This window comes from Pelecanus crispus, chromosome 15 (genome assembly GCF_030463565.1).
Source record: "Pelecanus crispus isolate bPelCri1 chromosome 15, bPelCri1.pri, whole genome shotgun sequence".
Taxonomy (NCBI): Eukaryota; Metazoa; Chordata; class Aves; order Pelecaniformes; family Pelecanidae; genus Pelecanus; species Pelecanus crispus.
This window is the reverse complement of record NC_134657.1, coordinates 6,635,941-6,659,459: the sequence shown is the minus strand read 5'-3', so window position 1 is coordinate 6,659,459 and position 23,519 is coordinate 6,635,941. Positions and strand designations below refer to the sequence as shown.

General features: G+C 57.4%; 1 protein-coding gene across 1 annotated transcript in view; it reads right to left on the bottom strand.

Annotated features, from left to right (window-relative positions):
* The window catches only part of AGRN (agrin), a 131,317-nt gene that overhangs the window by 39,031 nt on the left and 68,767 nt on the right, over positions 1 to 23,519 (bottom strand). The window contains 4 exon segments of the mRNA XM_075721584.1: positions 425 to 631; positions 780 to 1,004; positions 3,148 to 3,372; positions 4,477 to 4,692. Coding sequence (XP_075577699.1) covers positions 425 to 631; positions 780 to 1,004; positions 3,148 to 3,372; positions 4,477 to 4,692 — 873 coding nt within the window.

Here is a 23,519-nt window from a genome sequence, read left to right as displayed (position 1 = left end):
GTGCGCCTGGTTGCGGCGATGAATGAGAGAAACCAGCTGGACATCACAGACACTTGGGTACTGTTTAAACACAAACGATTCTTCCCCGTGTTACTGAGCACATCAGACAGAGACAAGACACTGAGGAGGAACACACGCACATACAAACACACGGACTGCTGACTGCTGGAAGGAAAAAGAACAGGGAGGAACGGATATTCAGGGCTTGTCGGCCGCAAGACTGAAGAGAGCCTGTGGCTTGCTCCAACGGTGGACACCCAGTGGCAACTTACCTGCGGCTTTCCAGCATCAACGCGAGCACCGTTGCCTGCATGGAATGCACTGACACAAGCTGGGCTTAAAGTGGCTGCTGGGGCTGGGAAGTGAGAGGTGGGGGGGTACCAGCGTTCCTGCGGGCGACCAGCCCAGCGGCACCAGTGCTTACCACAGGGTCCGCTGTGCTTTACTGGGATGGCAGCCTTCTGGTGGCACTCAGCCTTCTGGCGCTCGCAGTCGTTGCTGTAGGTCCGGCTGTCCCGCGCACAGACAGGCCGGTAGGCACCGTCGCAGGTGATGCGGTCACAGGAGCAGCGAGCAGTGCCGCGGCGGTTCAGGCAGACAGCGTTGAACTTGCACTCATCCTTGCATTTGTCTGGGAGGAGGGAGGACAGCGCCGCTCGCACCCGCCCCGAGGACAGGGGAAGGGCGTACACTCTCGCTGCCGAGAGCACGGCACGGAGCGGCGGGGAAGGTTGGGAACCCAAGCGCTCCTGTTCCCCAGGAAGCAGAGATGTACTTACCCTGATGCTGGCACTGCCCTGAACGCACCTTCTGGATCTCCAGTCCCCGGATGGCCCCCGAGCGCCCCATCACGCACTCGTTGTCATAAGTCACCCCGTCGTCACCGCACACAAGCTCCCTCTTTGGGGGACAGTTCTCGGGGCGGGAGAGCAGGTCTGCCTTTCGGGTGCGGGGGTTCACCCGGCAAACGCGATTCATGTCGTTGAGGACGCCTTTACAAGGGTCTGCGCAGAGAGCCAGAGCAGATGGTTAGGCACGCTCGTGTCCTGCCCGGAGAGGTGCTTTCTGGCCTGCCCTCCTCCCTCCCAGCTGGCCCCAAGAGCCTCCGTACCTTCCCCAGCAGCACCCAACGTGTGCTCATCTCCTCCTCGGGGCTGGACACCTGTAGGGCTCTGCACACATAAGGACTCATTTTTTTACTGAGCTGCGCACACTGAGGACACGCACTCTTTCCAAAGTGACCGCTGGATGGGATGAGCTCTGCCTTTTTTCCCATCCTGAGCTGCCTTCACTCCCCTCTGTCTAGGGGACAGGGCTCCCTCACTCCCAGGCCAACCTCCTGAGTCCGAGGGGCACTCGCTGGGCATTGCACGATGCCTGGTGCTCCCATCCTGCTCCTCCAACTCTCCCCCCCTGTCTTTCCAAAATGCTGGAAGAGCCCCGAAGGCAGCCAGGGCCACACGCTGCCTTGCCCCACTGCTGTAATCTAGGCTTACCCAGATCACCCTCTCTGATGAGCGGAGCTCACATTAGCGTACCAAAGACATGAGCAAACCAGTGCTGACTGTTCACTAATCCCTACTCCAGCCCTGGGTTTTTCTCTTCCTTGTCAAGCAGGGTGCCTGGAGAGTGCCAGTTCATTTTCTGCAATTGCAGAAACACAGTCCCATGTTTCCACCCTTTAGTCCTACTAGTCTGAAATCCCTGCATTGCCCACAGTCCCAGGCTGACAATGGGAGGAAAAAAAATACACTACCCTATTTCCCCAGCCTCTCACAAGCAGGCGAGGGACCTTCCTTTCCGCTGTTCCCACATCCCTTGGAGAAGGCCAGCCTAGGACAGGGTCACAGGTGAAGTCTTTTGCTTTGTCCATTCTAGCACGTGCAATAATCATGGAAGCAAAGCAGATGAAGGAGCTCCTGCAGGACCTACCCAGTCCATCGCCCATTCCCCCTCCAGCCCTTGCTCGCTGCCGCCCTGCAGTCACACCAGCAGCCAGCCAGGGATGTGTCACCTCCTTGAAGGCCTCTACAAACCCCAACAAAGTCACAAGAACATCTTGCGTGGACTCAAGGAGCTGGGGGTAAATAAGGCTGCTGTAGCGGGGCAGGGATGCGGTACAGCTGAGGAGATGGGGACTGCGTCAGAGGGGCTGGGGATGGGGCAGATGCACAGACATCTCTCAGAGACTGCATGACGAGGATACTTGAGATGTGCTCTGCCTGCACTGCTCATCCCTACCTGCTCCCCTACCTTCGCGTCCATCCCTCAAGCCTTACAGCGCACCCAATAGAGTCCAAATGCCTTCAAGTATTTTCAGCTTCTAGAGCCTGGCTGCTCAACCCAGACTGCCTGAGTTTCTGCTGAAGCCCAGCTAAGATCAGGAGGACCTCAAAGGAACAGTGAGGCTCAAAGCCTCCTCTCTGCCCTAGAAATACGGAGCACCCGGCGTGACATCACCTCTTTCGCACATCCCACTTGCGCCCAGCTCACCCTACTTGGGACTGAGCAGCGAAAGCGCAATTAAAGCTCTTCCAGGTTTGCAGCCTGCCCAAACACACTCCCACACTCCTTCCCCCAGGGACAAACACTGGTCTGGCACGTGTCCTGGCTGATCTCACGGTTTTCCTAATGAATACAGTTGCTTTTAATTACAAGTATCCACAGCCACCGTTAGCCAAAGAGGAAGCCATCCTCGGAGTGGCAGGACTGTGTTTATGCTCTGGGATCTGTGCCTGTCGGGCTCCTTTAATTAGAGGGAGCTGCCTGCCCGCGAGCCCTGGGACGCCGGCTAGCAGCAGGCTCCTCGCCAAAAGCAGCAGCCGGGGGACTCCAGCCAGGGGAAACAGCAGGAGGGAAAGGAGGCGGCACAGATGTTGCCACCGCTCTCTAGGTCAGTGGGTCCCGAGCAGAAATGCCCACAGCCAAATGCCACGGGGGAAGCGCTGCCTTGGTCTGAGTTTCAGCAGCCGTCGCCCACAGACTGACCTTCTTCTGCCCAGCCTGCATTTTTGAGCTGATGACAGCCCCAACATTTCTCCCCAACCCTTGCCATTTCCCGCTGGTCTGCCCTCAATACTCCTGATACAAGAGGAAACGTTTTTAAAGCAAATCCCCCTGGGGAGGTGGGGGGGGCAGGGGACTCACCACAGGCACCATTGAACTTCTTGAAAACATTCTCCTGCTTGTCGCAGGCGTGCTTGTTGAGGTCGCACTCGCTGCGGTAGTCTTTGCCGTCGCTGCCGCACACCGTGCTCTCGGGCACGCCGCTGCAGGACGACGGGCAGACGCACTTGGCTGCCTGGCCGTCGGTGGAGCGGACGCACGTGCTGCCAAAGCTGCAGGTCACCTCTGCGCAGGGGTCCTTGGAGCCTGCGGGAGAGAGGAGAGGACACGGCGCAGGCGTGAGCACAGCGGCCCGTGCTCCCGCGCTGCCCTCTCCCGCTCGCTCCTCTCACGGGACAAATAAGCCCAGCACACTACAATATCTATCCAGACAGCCCCAGCCCCTCCGAGCGCCCAGAAACGTGCACAACGGCAATGGATGTCCTCCCCTTGGCTTCAGCAGATGCTGGAGCCGGTGCCGTATACCTGGTCGCACAGCAGCGAGCTCATCCACCCCGACGTCTGCAGAGGCAGGCAGGATCGCGAGGCTGTAGGATCAGCCCCAAACCCACAGCACGCGAGGAAGGGAGCTCGCTCCCCACCTGGCGCTTGAGGCAGAGCCCCTCCTTTCTAAACCTCGCAGCCTCACTGCTGCAAGCTCCCTCCCCTGCACATGCTCTCCGAGATCCTCTGCCTTCAGCAAACGAGCAAAACGAGGATCCTTAAGGCACCTCCTGCAAACCATAATTAGAGGAAGAGCTCAAGGAGCAATTTCCTCACTGATGGGGAAGGGCCAAAATTTATTTGCCAGCTTTTTTTGCCTTTTTTTTTTTCCTTTATTTGTCTTTTTTTTCTGATTATTGTTTTAAATAAATCACTCGGCACTCTCTCCTCTCTGACAAGAGCCCCAGCAGGAGTGCCGGGTGCAGATTTATTGCAAGCCAGAGCACTGCATGAGAGAAAGGTCAAGTTAATTTACTCTGAGATGAGGAGACTGGGGTCTCATTTACACAGCTCCTTGCTCACAGCTGGTGAATGCCAGGCTGGGGAAGGGCTTTCATCCTGGTCCCTCCAACTCCAACTTCTACCTGTGGCAGATGTGACCCACGCTGGGGAGGCAGCGTGGCGCAGCAGGCAGAGCTGCTCGAGACAGAAGGCTGTTCCCCGCTGTCTGCCACGCACCTCTTGAACGGTCTTCAGCCATCAGTTTGCCAGCTTATTAAACTCCGCCGATCACCAAGGCAGAGCTGGTGATTGTCTCACAGTGTCCCTTCCCATCAGACCTGTCCCCATCCCTCGGGACATCACCAGCACCGCCGTGACAACATGAGCTCGGGCCATGAAAGCAGGAGAGCCCGCCCTCGCACTCACCGCACGGTCCCTTGCTGATGACTTTGATCCGTCTCTGCTGGTTGCACTGGGCCTTCTCCAGCTCACACTCGTTGCTGTAGGTGGAGTAATCGGAGCCACAGACAGGAGCCACCACGACGGGGCAAGCTGTCTTCTTGCAGACGCAGGAGGCCTGGGAGGGGTCGGTGGAGCTCCTCTCACACACCGCCCCGAACCCACACAGCATCCCTCGACATGCTGTGGGCACAGACACGGAGAGACCAGTGAGCCGGGGCTGCTCCTCTGCAAGCGGGAGGGATGCAGAGCAGCACCCGTGCCTTTATCTCCCCTGGCAGAGCTGCTCACACCACCCAGGCTCGGGGAGGGGCTGCAGCCCTCCCAGGGCACCAGGACCACAAGGGCAGGGCCGGCGAGACGAGGACGCTCTCGGCACAGCAAGGTCCTTTCCTGGCTTAGGGCGAGGACGTCATTGTCTCGGCATGCTGCCTCTTGCTGCCTGCCAGGAACCAGGCGGTTAAGTTGGGTCCTTCTCCAGGGTGCATTTGAGGTGCAGGGGTGGCGAGCCAACCTGGCCAGAGCCACCCACCCCAAAGCCAGGCGCCGGAGAGCAAGGCTCTGCCCAGCGCAGGCAGGGAAGGGCGCGAGGCTGCCAGGCTGCCCGGCCGGGGCTGCTGTGCCCCGAGCCCCCGTCTCCTGCCCGCGCCCGGAGCACGGGCATGAAGCAAAGGCACAGGTAACCCCACCGCGACGGTACCGTGCGGAGCAGACGGCACAGAGGCCACGGGGAAGGGCAGCACGGACAGCGGGATCGGTAAAGCCTGCGACCCAGAGAAAGCTTCCTCTGAAGGGCGGCTGTCCTGGAAGGCAGCACCCCCTTTGCTCTCAGGCACCGCGCTACCATCCACGTTGGCTCTACCGCAGTCTCTCCTGAGTGACTGAGCCCAGATGCCCTTTGAGAGCGGCCGGGTACTGCAAAATATGTGCGACGCACCTTCATGCCATGCAAGGACAGGGAGGGAAGAGGCTGGGGTACAGCATGGCCCAAAAGGAGCTAACAGACCCATGGTCAGCACTCTTGCCTCCTCCGTGCCCCTTCTCACTCCAGGCTGCCTGTTCTGCTTATTGCCAGCATGAATTAGAGAAAGAAAGGTCTGTCACCAGCTCAGCACCACAGCAGGGAGGTCAAGGTCCAGCCTGTGAGCAGGGAGGTGCCTCCAGCCCCACTACAGACATGGAGGAGCGTCCCCAGGGCTCCGGAAAGCACTTGCACTACCCAGAGCCCCTCTGCTCAAGCCTCTGTGAGTCCTCCACAACACAACGTGTTTTCAGCTAACCGTCAAGAGAAAGGAAGGTCAAGAAATGGCGAAGAAAACATCCTCACCTGTCCCAGTGTGGGACAGATCATCCCCCCGCCACACACCGCTTTATTCATTGCCGTTTATGCAAAGCAGCTGAATCACGTGGCTGGTGTCTCTCTAAAGGAGATGCACGAATCTCTTTATCACATCCACTAATCAGAGCAGGCAGCGCAGCCCAGTTCAGCATCTGAATTGCTAATGCGGTAGGAAATGCGATTCTTCAGTTGGAGGGAGGAAGGGAGAGGACAGGTGTCTCCAGACTCAGCCGTCTGCAGGTGAGACAGCGAGAGCAAGAAATGCCAGAGCTTTCTGCCCAGTGGTCACTGCCACAGGCAGAGCCCCACGCTCACACCACAGGTACATACGTGCATACATACACAGGCACACAGGCACACGCAGGCAGGGCGCGCACCGCACACCGCGCACCCACCGCACGCGCAGCCGCTGCGCCAAGCGCAGTCCCTGCACCGGCACCCACCGCGCTGCTGCTGCACCCACACGCAGAGGGCACCTCCCGGCACACCTTACCCCCCCCGCGCTCTCCTACGCACACGGCATGTGTTAGAAATGGAGACTGACCTACATAATGAGAGAAAGACAAATCATAAAACGCAAAATGAAATGCTCGACAGCAGCCGATTTACACTTCAATTCCCGGGCGTTTGCCTTTGACTGCCTTGCGATTTTGAGCTCATGCACAGCAACAATGCGCCACTAAGAGACTAATATCATCAAATAAAAAAGAGCTCTCTTTCTCTCCTGCCCAATATCTAAAAGCAATTCATCATTTTTATGAAGCGCTCTGGATAGTCTCTCCTGCTCTTTCCATTGCTGCTCTCTCTCTCTCTCTCGTTTTTTTTTTCTTTTTCAAATGCAGATGAGCCTGTTGAGCTCTGAGATTAGAGGGTGCAGGGGAGGTCTGCAAGTGAGGAGTGCGAAATGCAGGACAAGCGGGGATTCATCCTGTCCCAAGGTGCAGGTCTGTGGAGCAGAAGCGTAACTGTGCTGTGCATAATCAGCTGCCAGCCGCAGGGGAGGCAGAGATGGAGCTGTCTTAGCGACCAGACCAAGGGAAAGGAAGGGAAAGGAAGGGAAAGGAAGGGAAAGGAAGGGAAAGGAAGGGAAAGGAAGGGAAAGGAAGGGAAAGGAAGGGAAAGGAAGGGAAAGGAAGGGAAAGGAAGGGAAAGGAAGGGAAAGGAAGGGAAAGGAAGGGAAAGGAAGGGAAAGGAAGGGAAAGGAAGGGAAAGGAAGGGAAAGGAAGGGAAAGGAAGGGAAAGGAAGGGAAAGGAAGGGAGCTGGCGTGTGCAGCAGACACGGGATGCAGAGCCAGCCTGGAGCAGAGTTCAAGCAGGTGCACGCTCCAAGGCGCGGGGGTGAGAGGTGCCTGGCTGAAGGCACTTGGCCTTCAGGACACACCAGCCCAGGTTCAGCAGCACACCAAGGTGGGAAGCATGTTCAGGGTTTCAAAGTAGGCGTCAGGGACAGCTCTCTCCTTTCTTGAGCTCTTCTGTTCTTGTCTTTTGCCTCCAAGTACGGGAAAGGAGCCGCACACGTCCAAGCCGAGGGCTTCCGAAGTGAACAGCCGACCCGGGTCTGGTCCTACCCAAGCTGAGGAAGTTTTCAGTGGAACCCAATTGAGGGCAGCACCGAGCACTTCCAAAACCCTGTCCTAAGACACTTGTTGCTATTTTCAGGTGCATTCCCTTCCCACACAGCTCACGCACCATCGGCACTTTTGCCTTCCGTCCCCTGCCGTCCCTTTCTCCTCCCGGCCTCGCAGCGCTCCGCAGCAGCCAGCCTGCGAACCTGGCAGGAAAAAGCTTTCAGCGCTGGACAGGACCTCTGAAGAAGTTAAAACACTGCTGATGGTTTTGACTCCTCTTCAAAGAAACTTTAAAAATTGTCTGTTCAGATTTGGAGCAAAACTGGGTCTTGTCACTTTTTAAGTGATCCCCCCTGTAATCGTTTTGCCCACATATATCTAAGAATCTCTTAATCCAAAGTGATAAAAGCAATGGTAAACGACAAAAAGGCCACAAAGTATTATAAAGTTCATTGGGTCAAGCCACATAAAGAAAACTGATATTTTATCAAAGTTTCAGTCTATCCTTGCACCCAGAACCATATTTCATAAACACATTAGGGACATAATAGGCCAATATGTGAGCAAAAGAGGTGATATAAAGGGTATTTATTTACCTCCCATTCCGCATCAACCGAGCGTTGTAAAAGTGAGCTTTCACAGCACTGGTGTTTGACAGACACCTTCCCACTCCCTGCCAACAAGCTCCGTCCCCGGGAGAGCAGCTTGCACACCGCGGTGCCTCGGAGCTCATCCCGACTCAAGGGGACGGCCCCGCTGCCCCGCAGGCGCCCGGGCAGGATGGAGAGCGGGGGTACGGCAGGGTGCAACCCCCAAACACCAGGCTTCGGTCCTTCCTGCGGACGAGGACCCAGCTTCACTGAGTTTCAGTAATCAGGCTGAGAAGCCGAGAAAGCGAGAAAGAAAAAGAAATGCTTCAAACTAGAAACAAATTGTGACAAGCAAATTGGTTGTTTAGGTTTCTTTCACTTCTAACCATTGTTGGTGCTGCTGGTGAAGAAGCCTATTTACAGCAGATAACTTTGAAAACTCACCCATCCAACGATGTGATGCAGTTGGATGATGCAAGCTCAGAACACCAACAAGAATAAAACAAAATGCCTTAATTCCCCTGCCAGACCCAGGAGATGAAACAGGTTTATTATGCCTGCTAAGATGACTCAACTCAACCAGCTCTGCAAAAGATGAAATTCAGAAGCAGCTTTCTTCTTCCCCAACATCCCTCTCTTTCTCTCTCTCTAATTTTACCTGGGAGGATGCAAGAAGCATAATCATCACTGATGCAGAAGGAATAAAAGTTGGGAAATTAGAAGCAAAAAGAAGAGGCTACCAGCCCAGTTCCAGGGTACTCAGCACCGACCGAGCCTTCCCATCCCACTCCCCACGCAGAGCCACTACAGACAGAATCGCTTTGCTGGGTGCGGGCAGAAGGCAGCAATAAGCGAGGCACAAAGCACTCCTGTCCTAACGCTTGTACCCAACAGCCCGAATAAACTCCGGGCAGCAGATAAAGTGTACAGAGGTGCGAGGACCTCTTAAATTTGATTCCTGACACTGCCGGTGAAGACCACACTATCAAAAGCGCCCCACAAACGAGGGGCTGCAGACCACGCTCTGTTCTCAGCACCGCTGCTATTCCAAGCACCCAGGGCTGGGCCGTGCTCTGCTGGGCATCAGGCGAAGATACAAAGGGATCGGCCTTGCCTTCACACTCCTGAGCTTGAGATGGAACAGGGCAGACAGGAGCGCAGAGACAGCGCTCACCAGCACGGCAAGGAAACCATCTACCTGCCCACCCACCTGGGACAAGCACCAGAGACCCGGCGCACGCAGACAGCCTGCCTGCTGCCCCTCTAGTGACATCTCTACAACATCACCGGGATAGCCACCATCCGCTTTCCTACCAGCGTGCCTCCGACATCACCCGACAGACGTGCCAGGGCAGGCCTTGGTTGAGACCGAGCCCAAAGCTTGCCTTATCCACAGCAACGCTGCAGCTGGCAGCTTCTGAGCCAGCTATGAGGGACACCTCTGCAGGGTGGACACTGGAAGGCGGTGGTGAACCAGAGCCAGTGTGAGCTTGCAACAGATGAGGTCCCTGCTTGGGATGTTGGAGGCTCCAGCCTCTCATGCCCGTCCCTCCGGTCGCAGCGGAGAGGTGGGACCTCTCAGCGCTTGTTCAAGACCGTGCTTCAGAACTGTCTACAAAGCACACGACAAGGCTGCGCAGCAAGATCAGAGAGCAGACCGGATCTAAAGCGAAGCACGGCTCTGGTTAAATCAGCCTAGCGCTGCAGAGGCGAGGCGCAGCAAGGCGTTTGGCAAACAATGAGAGCAGCACTTGTCTGGAGCAGAAAAAAGCTACAGCTAGGAGCTGACCTTTCCCAAACCTCCTGAGCCGCCGAAGATGAGGGAGAGAAACAGCTAAAGTGAGGGATCTATACAACACTTGAGCAAGCTGTACAGAACAAAAGGGAGGGCTTGGGCTTATTGTAACCACGCTGAATACCAGCCAAGCCTCTCCATGTCTCTTAGCAGCGCTGTAGCAGAAACAGGATAATAAATAACAATAACAACAACAACAATAAGAAGAAAGTGCACTTGCTGGAGAGGAGAGGAGAGGAAAAGCGAAAGGTGTTGCTACAAATAATTCATGGTACCGTGCTTCCCGCCACAACCGAGTCAGCATGACTCCATGGGCGGACCGAGCAGTCTCCTCTCCCTCAGCAGCCCCAGGCTAAGCCTGCAAAAGCAAGAAAGGCTTTTAGAAGAGATCAAGGCTAGGGGAAAGCCCCGGCTGGGTTCAGAGCCTGGCTCCAGCTCCGATACGCTATGCTCCAAGGCTCTACCTCGCGTCCCGCAGTGACCACCTGGTTCAGGGTAAAGAGCAAGAAGGGACGCTAATGAGGGTTTCCCATCCTCTGGCTAATTGGGGAAGGCGAGGGGCACACCAAAGCGCTCTGGCCCCTCCTCCGAACAGCCCGGAGCAGAGGAAGGTCAGGGCACTGCCGCAGCCCGGAGAACAGCCCTGCAGCCGCATTCGCCAGCAGGCAAGGGGAGCGTGCCGGGCAGCTCCCACCCCGCAGCAGCCATGGCTGGCCTCTGCCTGCCGCCTCCTGCCCCCCCCGAAACGAGCAGATGGGGGGTGAACACGGGTGCCTATGGTGTCCCTTTACTGCACAACCACCTGCAGAGCGAACCTCGCCTGGCCCGGGGGCTCGCAGCGTGGGGCGTTCACAGAAAACGCTAGGGTGAGAGGGGCTGGCTCCTCCCAAAAGGCAGAGGGGCAGGAGCACCAGCCAGGCACGGCAACCAAGCGACAGAAGCCACCTACGGAAACGCCTTCGCCGGCGTGCCAGCGATCCTCTGGACTGACGCACGGGAGGCCAGGGTGGGACGCCTGCATCGGTGAACCGCAGAGCAGAAAAGGGGAAAGGAGAGAGATGAGAAGCGGAGAGGAGCCCCTAGGAGCCCATCTACGCTGGCAGCTGAAACTGGGGTGGGAAGAGGCAGAGTCAGGGTTGCAGAGCGCTTCTCACTGCGGGCTGGGCCCGGAGCCGCTCGCGTTCAGCAGAACTGAGCCGTTCCTGCAGGAAGAAGGACGACAACCCACTGCACCAGGTGTAATGACACCGGTTCAGATCCAAGCCTCCCACCCCATCCGTGACACTTCCTCAGGCAGCCCCTAATTAGCACCAGGGAGGGAGTGGGATGCTTCATTACCAGGGAAGCCCCTGCCAAGATTCAGCTCAGCATTTCCCCGAGCAGGCTGAGCGGGCACAGGTGGCTGCTACTCCACGAGTAGCTGCCAGGGCAGATGGCACCAGCTCCACCTCCTCGCATCCAACAGTGCCTGCAGATGCCCAAAACGGCTGGAAGGACAGCTGAGAATAGGACGGCTCCACTGGCCAACGGGAAGGGCCAGAGCCACCGCCAGAATGGCTACGAGCCACGGAGGCTCCTCGCACGCAGCTCCACTCTGCAGAGAGATGCGGGAGTCGGTGTGAGGCTGCAGGCAGCTTGGGAGAAGACTGCCGCTGAAATACAGGCGCTGCTTGAGCCGGGCCCAAGAGACTGGGCAAGACAACGATGCCGCACAGCACACACACATACACCGGTCCATCCTGGAGCACTCCCGGGCCGGAGCTGGCAAGACTATTCTGCCAGGTGAGAGCCCGTGACAATACGTGTTTATGACCCACTAGTCACTGAACGTATACGAGCTTGCTCTGTGCCTCAGCAACCCCGTCTCTCCCCGCCCCAACGCACAGGCTTGCTCTGTGCCCTCTTCAGTGTGGAAGGCACTTGCCATGCGCCCCCGCATCCTAAAAACACAGCAGCCAAGGCTTCAGGTTGTGCACTGCCCTCCCCAGCCTGGACCTCCACCTCTCTCCCAGCTGCCAGCTCTGGCCACGCTGCAGTTAGCACCAAGTGCTCCAGGTTGAGCTCTTGCATGAGCTTCTCGATCCATCCCAACCTTCCGAGCCTCCTGGCCCGGAGCAGTGAGGACAGGCAGCAGGAAGATGGCAGCCAGCTGCAGGCAAGGAGGGTGGAGAGCAGCTTCAGCTTCAGAGCTTCCAGCTTCAACTCCCCATCCAGTTCCGCACCTCGGTTCTCCCATTTACAAAAAATGTGGATAATAATAATCACCAAACCCCCAATGTCAGTAGGTAAATAGCTCAATATAAGTAGTAGGGATTAATAACAAGCTGGCTTTGTCAAGTGCTTTGAGATCTTGAGGTGAAGAGCTCTATCTAATAAGCCCCAAGCATTCACATTAAAATGTTTCTCCAGCTTAATAACAATAATCATAAATGTAATGTCAAAATTGCTCTTTTCCACTGCACAGAAAAGAAAAAAACGCTACTGGAGCAGCTTGCTGATTGCTTATTGCACCCTGCCAGGCTCTCTGCAGCGCGTGCCCGCGTGCCCACCCCGGGTTCCCCGGCAGCGCCTGGCCCCGCAGCCGGACCACCGAAAGCAGCACCTGAGAGGGGCTCCGGACAGCACACGTTCCTCCCCCCCAGAACCGAAGCTTTCTCCCCGGCAGGAATCTTGCCAAGGGAGAAGGGCCCTGAACACCCAAAAGAGGAGGGGGATGCCAGGAAAAGGCTCAGGTGATGACTCCTGGCAGCTCCCCCCTCCCCAGCCAAGCCTGCCTGCTGAAGGCAGAGCGCGTGTTTGCCAGCCTGGACCCGCTCCAGATCCCAGGGGAGTCTGTCCCTTCTCCGAAAGGGCCGAGAAAAACAATCAGAAAAGCACAGCCGGAAATTTGATTACAGCTCACGGGTGGGAGATAGGAGATAGGAGGGCGGGATGCACCTGCTTTCATCGCTTAAAGCATCTCCAGTGACTCCTAGGAAAGGGGTAGGAGAGAGGAAAGGCTAACAACGCACGACAGCCCCACTGCCATGCTCCGGACAGGCACAGCCACGAATCCCTGCGGCAAGGGCCGCCGGCAGGAGATGAAGAGAGAAAGACGCTTCCCTGCAGCACACCCAGGACGGTGAGGGCAACCTGCCCCTCTGGGGACCCACTAGTCGCTGAACCGCTGGCACTGGGTATTCTTCTTCATAGGAAGAGCCTGAAATCGAAGAACGAGGATGTCCGTGCCAAATATGCAAGGTGGCTGCCTTTTAATCTAATGCTGTTGGATTAAAAACTCTCCCTCGCTGGACAAGCGGTGGCTGCTTCCCTGCTAAAGCCATTTAAAGCAGAGTGGAGCGGGGAATGCAAAGCGGAGAGCAGCCCCGAAGTGGCTAGGCTGGGCAGCAGAGGGGAAAAGGCTGTGATGCTCAAATGCATCGTTTTGGTCCCTAACGCCCGCTGAGCAGTGCTGAGCTGGTGTGCACCTCTGCGTCCCACCTACCACTGCTCCCCGCCTGGTCCCCAAGCACGGGGAGGCCGCTCGCAGGCGGCACTAGTGACTTGTCCGGTCCCAAATCCTGCCTTGGAGCAGTCACTCCTGAACAGCTGTGTTAGAGAGGAGAAGCCACCATGCACGGAGCAGGCTGGAAGCCATGAAGAGCGCTGGACGGTGCCTTGGGAGCCCAGCGGGTTGGGGGAGGACGGGCCTGCTGAGGAGCCCGCCACGGACAGCTCCTCCGCCAGAAGACAAGAAGCACAGGCGAGGCAGCAGCAAGCAAGCACGCAAAGGGCAAGGGCACGATAAAGCCCACGGGCCAAGGTCGAGCCTTCCTTCTGAAGAAGGGGCGAGGCCCCACCGCGACAACCTAAGCAAGCCTGCCCCGCTGCCATCCGACGTGCAAGGACACCGCTGGCGCGACGGGCAGGGGAAGCAAGCAAAGAGCAGGGCAGAGCTGCTTTTGGGGCTTCCTTGCGCCAAAAGGGCAGAGGGAAACGCAAGGCCCCGGGGACGGAGCCGTGCGCGTGTGTCAGGACAGCAAAGGCCGGCATTAATTCTGCATGAGCGCGAGGTGCCCGTCGCCATGGAGACCGGTTAGGCTGGCGCTCCAGCCGAGACTCTCGCCTGTGCACATTTAATCCTCTTCCCGGGCCCATCCTCCCTGCCATCGATATTAATTGCATCAGCCAGGGCTTGCTCGGCGAGGGAGAGCCCTGCTCAGAGGCCTCCGTTGCAGGGCTGGGAGAGCCACACGCAGGCACCGGCAGCAGAGCCAGGGTTCCACCCCGCCGCCGCGGCCGAACGTCGCTCAGCACCTCCCAGGTCGGGCCTAGATCGGCGCCGGCTCTCCCAGGAAAGAAACGCAGAGCTGTCAGATCGTGTGCCATCAACACCATGCTGCTTAACCCAGACACTTTTGCTTAGAGCCCTTACCCCTGGCACTGCGAGAGCAGCATTAGGGCCATGCTCGCCCGGAGACCTCGAGCCCCAGTTTTGCCCATCTTCACTCACTTCATGCTCTATCCCCACCTACAACACAGAATCATAGAATCGTTTAGGTTGGAAAAGACCTTTAAGATCATCCAGTCCAACCATTAACCTACACTACCAAGTCCACACTAAACCAATCAAGGGTAGACTAGACTAAACCATGTCCCAAAGTGCCACCTCTGCCCGTTTTTTGAACACTTCCAGGGATGGGGACTCCACCACCTCTCTGGGCAGCCTGTTCCAATGCTTGACCACCCTTTCCGTGAAGAAATTTTTCCTAATATCCAACCTAAACCTCCCCTGACGCACCTTGAGCCCATTTCCCCTTGCCCTGTCGCTAGCTACTTGGGAGAAGAGACCAACACCCCCCTCACTGCCCCCTCCTGTCAGGGAGTTGCAGAGAGCGATCAGGTCTCCCCTCAGCCTCCTCTTATCCAGACTGAACACCCCCAGCTCCCTCAGCCGCTCCTCATCAGCCCTGTGCTCCAGACCCTTCCCCAGCTTTGTTGTCCTTCTCTGAACACGCTCCAGCACCTCAATATCCTTCTTACATTGAGGGGCCCAAAACTGGGCACAGTATTCCAGGTGCGGCCTCACCAGCGCTGAGTAATGGGACAGTGACTTCATGCAACGCCACCGATACGGATCTGGAAAGCTGCAGGTAGCCTGGGCAGCAGCCGGCTGGGGCAAACGCTGGCTGAAGGTACTGCCAGCACCCCTGCGTACAGCCCAACAGGCACCAAAGGGGATGGGGAGGACAGCACCTCCACGCTCATCAGGATTGTGCACGTCTTTATTTCCACAGTCTAGCCATGGAGCTGAGCTACACTGCACCTGCAAATCTGTGGTCCCCAAGGCTGCGAGAATCTCTCCAGAACAAGTCCCCAGACCACTTAAAGTTTTTCAAGCTGACATGTTCTAAGGATGGAAAGTCCTTAAGAAGCTGAGAGAATGGTAGGCATCCACCATCCAGTTTGGGAGCCTCTGTGATGCTCTCAGCTCTCCAAGGATCTTGCTTGCAGAGCTCTACATGTGCCAGAGATCTCTGGGAAGCCAGGTATCACCTCCTGAGACATCAGCGTGTTAGTTCAGCACCCCCGAACACGCTCTGCGCTCCTGCGTCACACGGGGAGACAGCGAGGGGAAGCCCAGAAACGTGGTCGTCACCAGCCGCAACCTTTTACAGCCCGGCTGCCTGAAAAAAACTCTTCACTTCTAAAAGCCACCATGAGTGGCATCTAACAGAGCAGTCAGCACTGCAGCCCGTCCCCACCCGGCAACGCGGGCAGCACGGGCCAAGGCAGACAGAGGAGCAGAGGGAGGAGAGCTGACCACACAGTCTATAATTGGGGGTCAGGAGGGGTGGACAGCAAGGAAAAAAGTTGATCGGCTGAAAGATCTGAAAGCAAAATCATGTGCCGGAGGCAAAGAGATGGTAGTGAGCGAGGCGAAGGCGGTGCTGGGGGCAGGCAGGGCAGGGTGAGCAAGGAGAAGTTGAAAGCATCATGTTCTTGGGTCTAAAACATCAAAGTCACTCTTGCAAATCAAACATCATCTTAAAAGACTCTCTCGCCAATCTGTCACGAGCCCCCCGCGAGAGCGGCTCCAAGCGGACTGTCACGGCTCCTAATCACTAGAAGAATTCATCAACCTCCATCAGAGAGCGGAGCAGTTTGCAAACGCGCTCCACGAGGGATGCGAACGAGAAGCCAGCCTCAGCAGCGGGCTCCCGCTGCCCTGCCTGCGCACCCCCGCGCACACAGATCCCCCCCAGCCTCGCCACAGAGCGAGCGGCCAAGAGCAGGAATCTGCCCCGAGGAGCCACGCCGCAGCACAACACCCAGCGCGCAGAAAGAGCGCACCCAGATGGGATGGCAGCCTGTACGTAGCCCACGCGAGGGAGGGAGGCAAGGGCGAGAAACAAAAAAAAAAATACTTGGATTGTTTTAACCTGCTCCCACCTGCCTGCAGAGGCCACGCTCTGCAAAACAAAGTGTTTACAAATCAGGGAGATTAGAGAGCTCAGCAAGGAAAGGAGGGCTGCAGCAGCCTCTGGACGCCTGGAGGGAAAGCCGGCTCCTCCCCAGCTGCAGCCGGTCCAAAGCCAGCGCTCAGCTGCCCGGTCGGCAAAGCCAGCGCACCGCCCTTTGCCAACCTTTCCCAGGCTGCCGGGCACTCTGCAAGGTCTACTCACGCTCTTTGCACGGAGCTTGCTCATACCCTGGGGGGTCTCAGCCAGCTTCATGCCTCCTGCTGTCCTTTGCTCTCCCTCCACGCTTCATACGAAGTATTAAACGTAGCGACCGCATCCCTAAGCCACAGGGTCTGCGCTAAGCCCGGCCTCCCCTCAGCTGCTCGCTGCCTCCCACTGCACAACACCCAGACGCCTTGCGTCACTGCAACCTCGGGGCACGTTCCTGCAAAAAACGTCGCTCGCTTGGCAAGAAAGCCTCTGCCACAGCACAGCGCCAGGTGGTATTTGCAGCGGGCTAACTTGGGAGCTGGTAGCGATGCACTAGCTCTCTCTGAAAGGTATCACGCACCGACTTCAGCGTGACACGACCAAGGGGAAGAGAAGACAAAGCAAGACAAATGCCATTTCTTTGTCACAACGCCTGGAGGAGAGTCTTGGGAGACGTGAGGCAGAGGTGTGGGGAGAGCGAGGCCAGCTTGGCGATCTGCAACCTTAGCAAGGACTTGATACAGGGAAAACCAGGAACACCTTAGCAGTTGTCCCATCTACTCCCCCTCTAACACTTAAGCCACGTAACATGAAAGTGCATAAATTGATCCCCGAGAGAAAGCTCAAACCTCACTGTAAATGGAGAAGAAAATGCTCTCAAGAGATCAAAAGTGGTGTCTAATAACTGCTGCTACCTTATCTACCGCTCAGCTTTTGAAGAGCTATGTTTAGCATCTCTCCTCTCTCCAGAGCAACCCTGAAGCAGTCTGAGCTGGTTCGGCTGAAGCACACTTTGCTGCGGTGCTCGGGGTGCAGAGCCCAGGCACAGAAGCCATCGCTCCCACTGTGGCAGCAGGCAAGAAAGCCAGGCTGGGCCGTGGGGCGAGGGCATGGGGATGAAGCTCCACAAGCAGCCCCCAGTCCTGGCTCCTGAGCTGTTGCCTCACTGCCACAGGGTGCAAATATGAGCAAGAAAAAAGGGGAAGCCAAAGACCTAACCGCGGTGCGACGTTTATATCCCCTTCCCCCTTCAAAGGGTAGTCAAGCATTGGAACAGGCTGCCCAGAGAGGTGGGGGAGTCCCCATCCCTGGAAGTGTTCAAAAAACGGGCAGACGTGGCACTTTGGGACATGGTTTAGTCTAGTCTACCCTTGATTGGTTTAGTGTGGACTTGGTAGTGTAGGTTAATGGTTGGACTGGATGATCTTAAAGGTCTTTTCCAACCTCAATGATTCTATGATTCTACTCTATGATTCAGTGCGGGACCCCCTGGGCCAGGTAGGGGATGGCCAGCTTCACCCTGGAGGCGTGAATTGCCCAGGATCCTGGGGCAAACAGAAGAGCACCCCGGGTCCACCCCCATGCCCGAGGAGGCAGCGGGCGCAAGCGCCGTACCGGCAGCGCAGCAGGTCAGCGATTCAGCCTGTGCTGCAATGAAGACTTAGAGAAGGAGTAGGCACTGTGTAATTAAAAGGGAGCAGCTGCTGAGAAGCCTGGCACAAAAATTCTCACCTTGTGCAGAGAGCGCGATTTTTTTTTTTTCTTCTGTTCTGTGATGTGTGACAAGACTTCCCGCCATGCTCCGATGCTCCCAGTCCCTCCTCGCTCAGCGACGCCAGCCTCGGCCCAGCCACCCGCGGGCTGACGCAGCCGGAGGTGCAGAACCACCACCAGCGCCCACGCTGCTGGAGCCAGCGGCCGGCCGGGCTCTGCCCGCCTGCCTCGGGGACGGGCCACCCCCGTGCCGTGCGGCAGGGCGCAAGGCGTTCGGGCGCGGGGTGCGAACAGCTCCCTGCTCCCCACCACGCTTCTCCGCACGTGGCCTCGGCGAAGGAGTCGTTCCTCAGCACAACGGAGCTTGCGAGGGGAATATTGACGGCGCAGTCAAGCAGGAGAGTATCTCCGCTGAGCCGCCACGGCCACGGGGCAGCCCGTGCCCCAACACACGTGCCTCCATGGAGCACCTTCCCCACACACGCCTGTGCCGCTTCTCGACGCAGAGAGGAGAGCTCAGAGCAGCCCAGCAGCCACTGCGGGCCTGCAAGGAGCACCGGCAAGGCTTAACGTCAGCCCCGCTGTCCATCAGCATTTGCTAGGTGGGGAGCTGACACGGGTGGATGCCACGGCCCGAGGCCATAGCAAGACGGATTACTGCTGGAGCGGGTTGCTTTCCCCACTCCTGCTGCTGCAAGTCAGCTCCCGACATTTCAAACCGTACATGCGGGAGAGGGCTGGGGCCGGGAAAAGCACGGGTGCAAAAGGAAGAGAGTGTGGGGTGGTCAGAAAAGACCAAGGACCGCAAAAATGCATCTGTGGGCAAAAAACAGACAGGTCTGCAACACCTTCCCGTCCTACCAACTGAGAGCAGCCCCGCCACAAAGCCTGCGCTGCGAATTCATTTTGCGGCATCCAAGTCTTATATTGGCTTGTGTCAAAAGAGAAACAGGCTGGGATTAGCAGCCAAAGCCAGCAGGGTGTTCCAGTACTGCCATGCACAAAGTGAACAAAATTGAAGAGCTTGTGTTTTAAGTTATATTTTCATGGCTCTCTTCCCAGGGCAGTCGAGTGTCCCCTCCCCTGTCCCCCCGAGCAGGCGCAGAGCCACCTGGCTCCTTTGAGGAACTAAAAGCCCAAGGCTGCCTCCCAGTACTCTCTCCGACGGGGACCGGAGAAGGAAGGGCTCAGCGTGAATTTGGCGGCGGGAGGAGGGTACGGACAGCACGCGCGTCTCCCGAGGCGTGGGCCAGCCCCAGCCTTCTCCCCGCCAACACGCCGCAAGGTTTCGCCTTCTTGCCGCAGGTAGGCTGTGGGCAGCACGCGTAACCAGGCACAGCAGGCACGGGGAGGTAAGCGCCTTACATGACTTCTAAGCCCAAGGCAATTATTTCCCCCTCGCTACATCCGTGCCAATAGCTTACTGGCCAGACGACGCTGTTCATCAGAATTATGGGATGTTCATTAAACCGTAAGAGGAAGAAGCGTCTTCCCCTGAAGAAGTATCAAACAGGAGCAGCAAGACTGGGACCTCTGATATGTGGCTGCTGCTTGGGTACAGACAGCGCTGTGATGCAAGCCTATGTCTTTGTCATCCTCCTAAGCCTATATTTACAAGAAAACATCTAGTGGCTCACCAAGCACACTCCTACCACACAGTAGATCCAAGCCCCTGACCCATCTTCGGAGCAGCTGCCACCTTACCACCTCAGGTTTAATCATATGGTTCCACCACAACTCATCACAACTCCTGGCCCTAGGCCTGCTCTCCATAATCCCAGTTATAATCCAAGGACGACGAGACACTGTACGAGAAAGCACATTCCAAGGTCACCACACCCCTACTGTCCAAAAAGGCCCACGATATGGAATGATCCCCTTCATCATACCCAAAGCCGCCTTCTTCCTGGGCTGCTTCTGGGCATTCTCTCACTCCAGCCTAGTCCCCACCCCTGAACTAGGCGGCCAATGACCCCCAATAGGAATTAAGCCACTCAGCCCCCTCAAAGTACCCCTAGAAGAGCACCACAGCCCTGCGCAGCCCGGTAAAGCCTCTCCCCGCACACTGCCTTCCCGGGCATCCCCTCCTCAGCTGCCAACGCACGCGGACACGGGGCTGGAAGAGAGCAGAGAGGTCACGAAACCCCGCTTCCCCACACCACGCGGCTGTCCCTAGCAGAACGGTCCCCTTTTGCAGGGCAGCAAGGCACATCCACCCTCCAGGCTCTCTCGCTGCCTCAGCGCAGCCGAGGTAACGCTCGCTCTGCCCCAACTCAGAGTCATCTACAGGTGGGGAGCATTTCCTAACACCCCCCCGGCACAGACCAGATGCTCCGTAACATGCGGCGCCGTGCGCACCCCGTGAAGGCGGAGATGGCCACCAGCAGGACCGCGGGGACCGGTCCTCGCAACGCTGCATGTGGCTGTCTCTCTCTCCATGGCAGAGGGGATGCTATCTGGAGAGGGGGCCCCGTTGGAGGGGAAAGGGAGCTGGACCTGACAAGGCAAAGCCGTAACGGGGTGCTGAAGAGAGGCAGCGGCCAGGTGAAAGACCATGCCTGGGACCGAGAGCATTGCAGGATTAATCTGCTAACAGATTTCCTATGCAGACTTGAAAAGCCACCTGCACCAGCATTTTCTCTGCCTAACCCCATGCCTGGACGAGTTCTGCAAACCCTGTATTTATGGGGCTGCCAGGAACAAGAAAGCATTTTTCCAATATTTAATTTCTCAGATGTCCTCATCTCATGCGTCACTGCTGCTTTTATACATCCATAAACAAGCGTTCAGCGCGGCTCCCTTGGCCCGGTGCGACGGGTCGGGCCAGCATCACTCTATCCATGCTCGCCAAAAGGAAATGGATGTCCAGCCCTCTCAGCCTTCTCAGATGTTTCCAAACCCAGCAGAGACACGACCCACAGCTTGCTGGTGCCATTAACACATCTGCAAAGGTGCATGGATGCCAGCAAAAGGGCCGGCTCCCCCCAGCCTGGCGAGCTATCGTGACCCTCCCCATCCATGAAGGATGCTTGTTGGAGACAGGCTGAAGCAAGATGTAGCTCTGAGATGAGGATGCACTCCTGTGCTTGATCCAGAAAGCTGCTGGGGCCAGCAAGAAATCCAAACCTGCCAGACCAAAGAGCTGGCGAGAGCAAAAGGGGCTAAACATGCTTCCCGAGCCTGCGCCGCATCGAGAGGGCTTCCTTCTCCCTCGCAGGGCTGGGAGACCGCACGGGCGGAGGGTGCTGCCCGGACCCCGCCGGGGAAGTCCCAGCTGCAGCTTACGCCGCGTTGCTCCGCGCTCAGCCCCTCACCTCTGCTCACACCGGGGAATGGGGAGGAGGTTTGCCCGCACCAGGAACGGGAGCAGAGCGTGTGCGCCGGCACGGTCAGAGCCAAAACTGCCCCCAGCGAGGCAGAGCCCTGCTCTCCTCCCCTGGCTCCCACGCGAGCGGGTCAGCTTTGTCCCCCGCTTGCTGCTCTTGGCTCCGGTGCTGTCTGCCATTGGCTGTGCCATCGCGCTCCACGCAGACCTCGCTAACAAAGCCGAGAGGGCTTTCCGCATCCCTGCGGAGCACCCGGGGGAGGAGGGTGGCAGGAAGAGAGGGATGATGCGGAGCTGACCCCAAGAGCCCGGTGCCTCATCCTATTGATCCATCTGAGCAGCCAGCCCAGCTCTGGCTTCACGGCTCCAAGTGGGCTCATTGTTCTCCCTGCCCTCCCCAGAGCAAACAACAAAAGCAATCTCGCCTCCCGCACGCAACTCCACCAAGGGATGGTGCAAACAAACAGAAATCAAACCTCTCATCACAGACGCTGCAAGAACAAGGAGCGGGGAGGAGGTACCCTCCAAATCCTCCCCCACCATTTATTTCACCCCAGGGGATGCAGGAAGGCTCAGCCCACCCTGCCTGCCCCCTGCACCGCAGCTGCCAGCCCCCCCTCCAGAGCACTCGTGCCCCGGGGGGCCGCAGCTGAGCCAACATCCACCCCCTCTCCAGCTCCCCGCACAGACACTCCCCAGCTCCTGCCTACCACTGACAAGAATCACAGAATCATAGAACCGTTTAGGTTGGAAAAGACCTTTAAGATCACCCAGTCCAACCATTAACCTAACACTAGCAAGTCCACCACTAAACCAATTAAGGGGAGAGTAGCAATTTCGTGTTTCCTGGCTTGGTGGCTGGGTTATTTATAATGAAAGTAAAAACTAGGAATCATTAAGGTTGGAAAGGACCTCTAAGATCATCAGTCCAACCGTCCACCCAACACCACCATGCCCACTAAACCAGGAGAAGAATCAGCCAGCTTGGATGCCACGGGCCAGTCCCTCAGCTGGGGAAAAGGCAACGGCCTTCACAGAGCACCGCATTAAAGAAAGCCAGGCTCAAGACCTTATAGAGCTTAACAATCCCCTGCCCAGCTGCAGGAATGCCAGAGGTGCAGGAGATTTGGGAAGAAAGCGGCGAGTTAACAGCATTAATGGCCTTGTTTCAAAATGAAGCAGAGACTGCTCCATAAATCAATGCGTGGCTGAAGAGTTTTCTAGGGTAGAAATCAGTATTGGAAGAAACGGAAGAGATAAACAGCACACAAGTGCTAATTAGAGACACCTTCCTGCTGGCTGGCAAAGTCTTTCACCCCCAGCATTGCTGGAGCACCGGGGGAGCGGTCAAGGCTGCAGCACCTGTTCTGTATGCAGGACAGGGTCTTTGCAGAAAAGATGCCCAAGGTGTGGGAAGCCACCTCCTTCAGACGAAAACTGAGGTCTGACATTGCCAAGGCAGACGACGATTTCTGTCTAGCTTTGCACCACCATTTGGAAGGGGAAAGGACCACAGCAAACCTTCCAGTAACAGGGTTTCTGGACAGAAATACCAAGTTGCGGATCCTCAGCTGGTACCGGTGGGCAGAGATCTGTTGGCTCACGGCACAGGCTGCCAGCTGGTGGCAACCCACTGCTCGCCACAGAGCTGTGCAGACCTGTAGAAGTTGAGGATCGGGCCCCGAAGGATCAAGAGGTGACAATGCTGAAGGAGCCTAGCTGGAAAAGAAGCAATCGACGGGCCCTGCTTGTGCTCAACACTGGCACCGTCACATTCTCATGCTGGGACACAGTCCCCACCCCAGAGCGCACACAGCCCGCCAGACCCACCGAATCCTCGCCTGCCGCCTTTGTCGCACCACCAGGTACTGCCTGGGGAAAGGAACGTGGTACAGCGAGGCAGAGACCCTCCCCTGCCCGGCCCTCTCAGATGTGGCTGGTTAGGGGAACAAGGAAGGGTTTGGTGGCTCCCCAACCAGCCCTCCCCAAACAGTCGGCCAGCTGGGCACAGCTCGCACTAGCACAGCGCCTTGTCCCACCAAAGCCACCCCGAGAGCAAGCCTAGGACGGGAGAGCCTCGCCCAGCAAACCTCAGCCAAATCCCAGCAGGCAGAAGTAGAAGCATGGCCCCATCTAAGGCAGCGGACTGTACGCAGGACCAGAGCCACGTCTCCAAGCCGGGCCAGGCAATGAACACTGCCAGTCCCTCCGGCATGGGCGAAGCAGCAGGGACCAGCCCCTTCGCC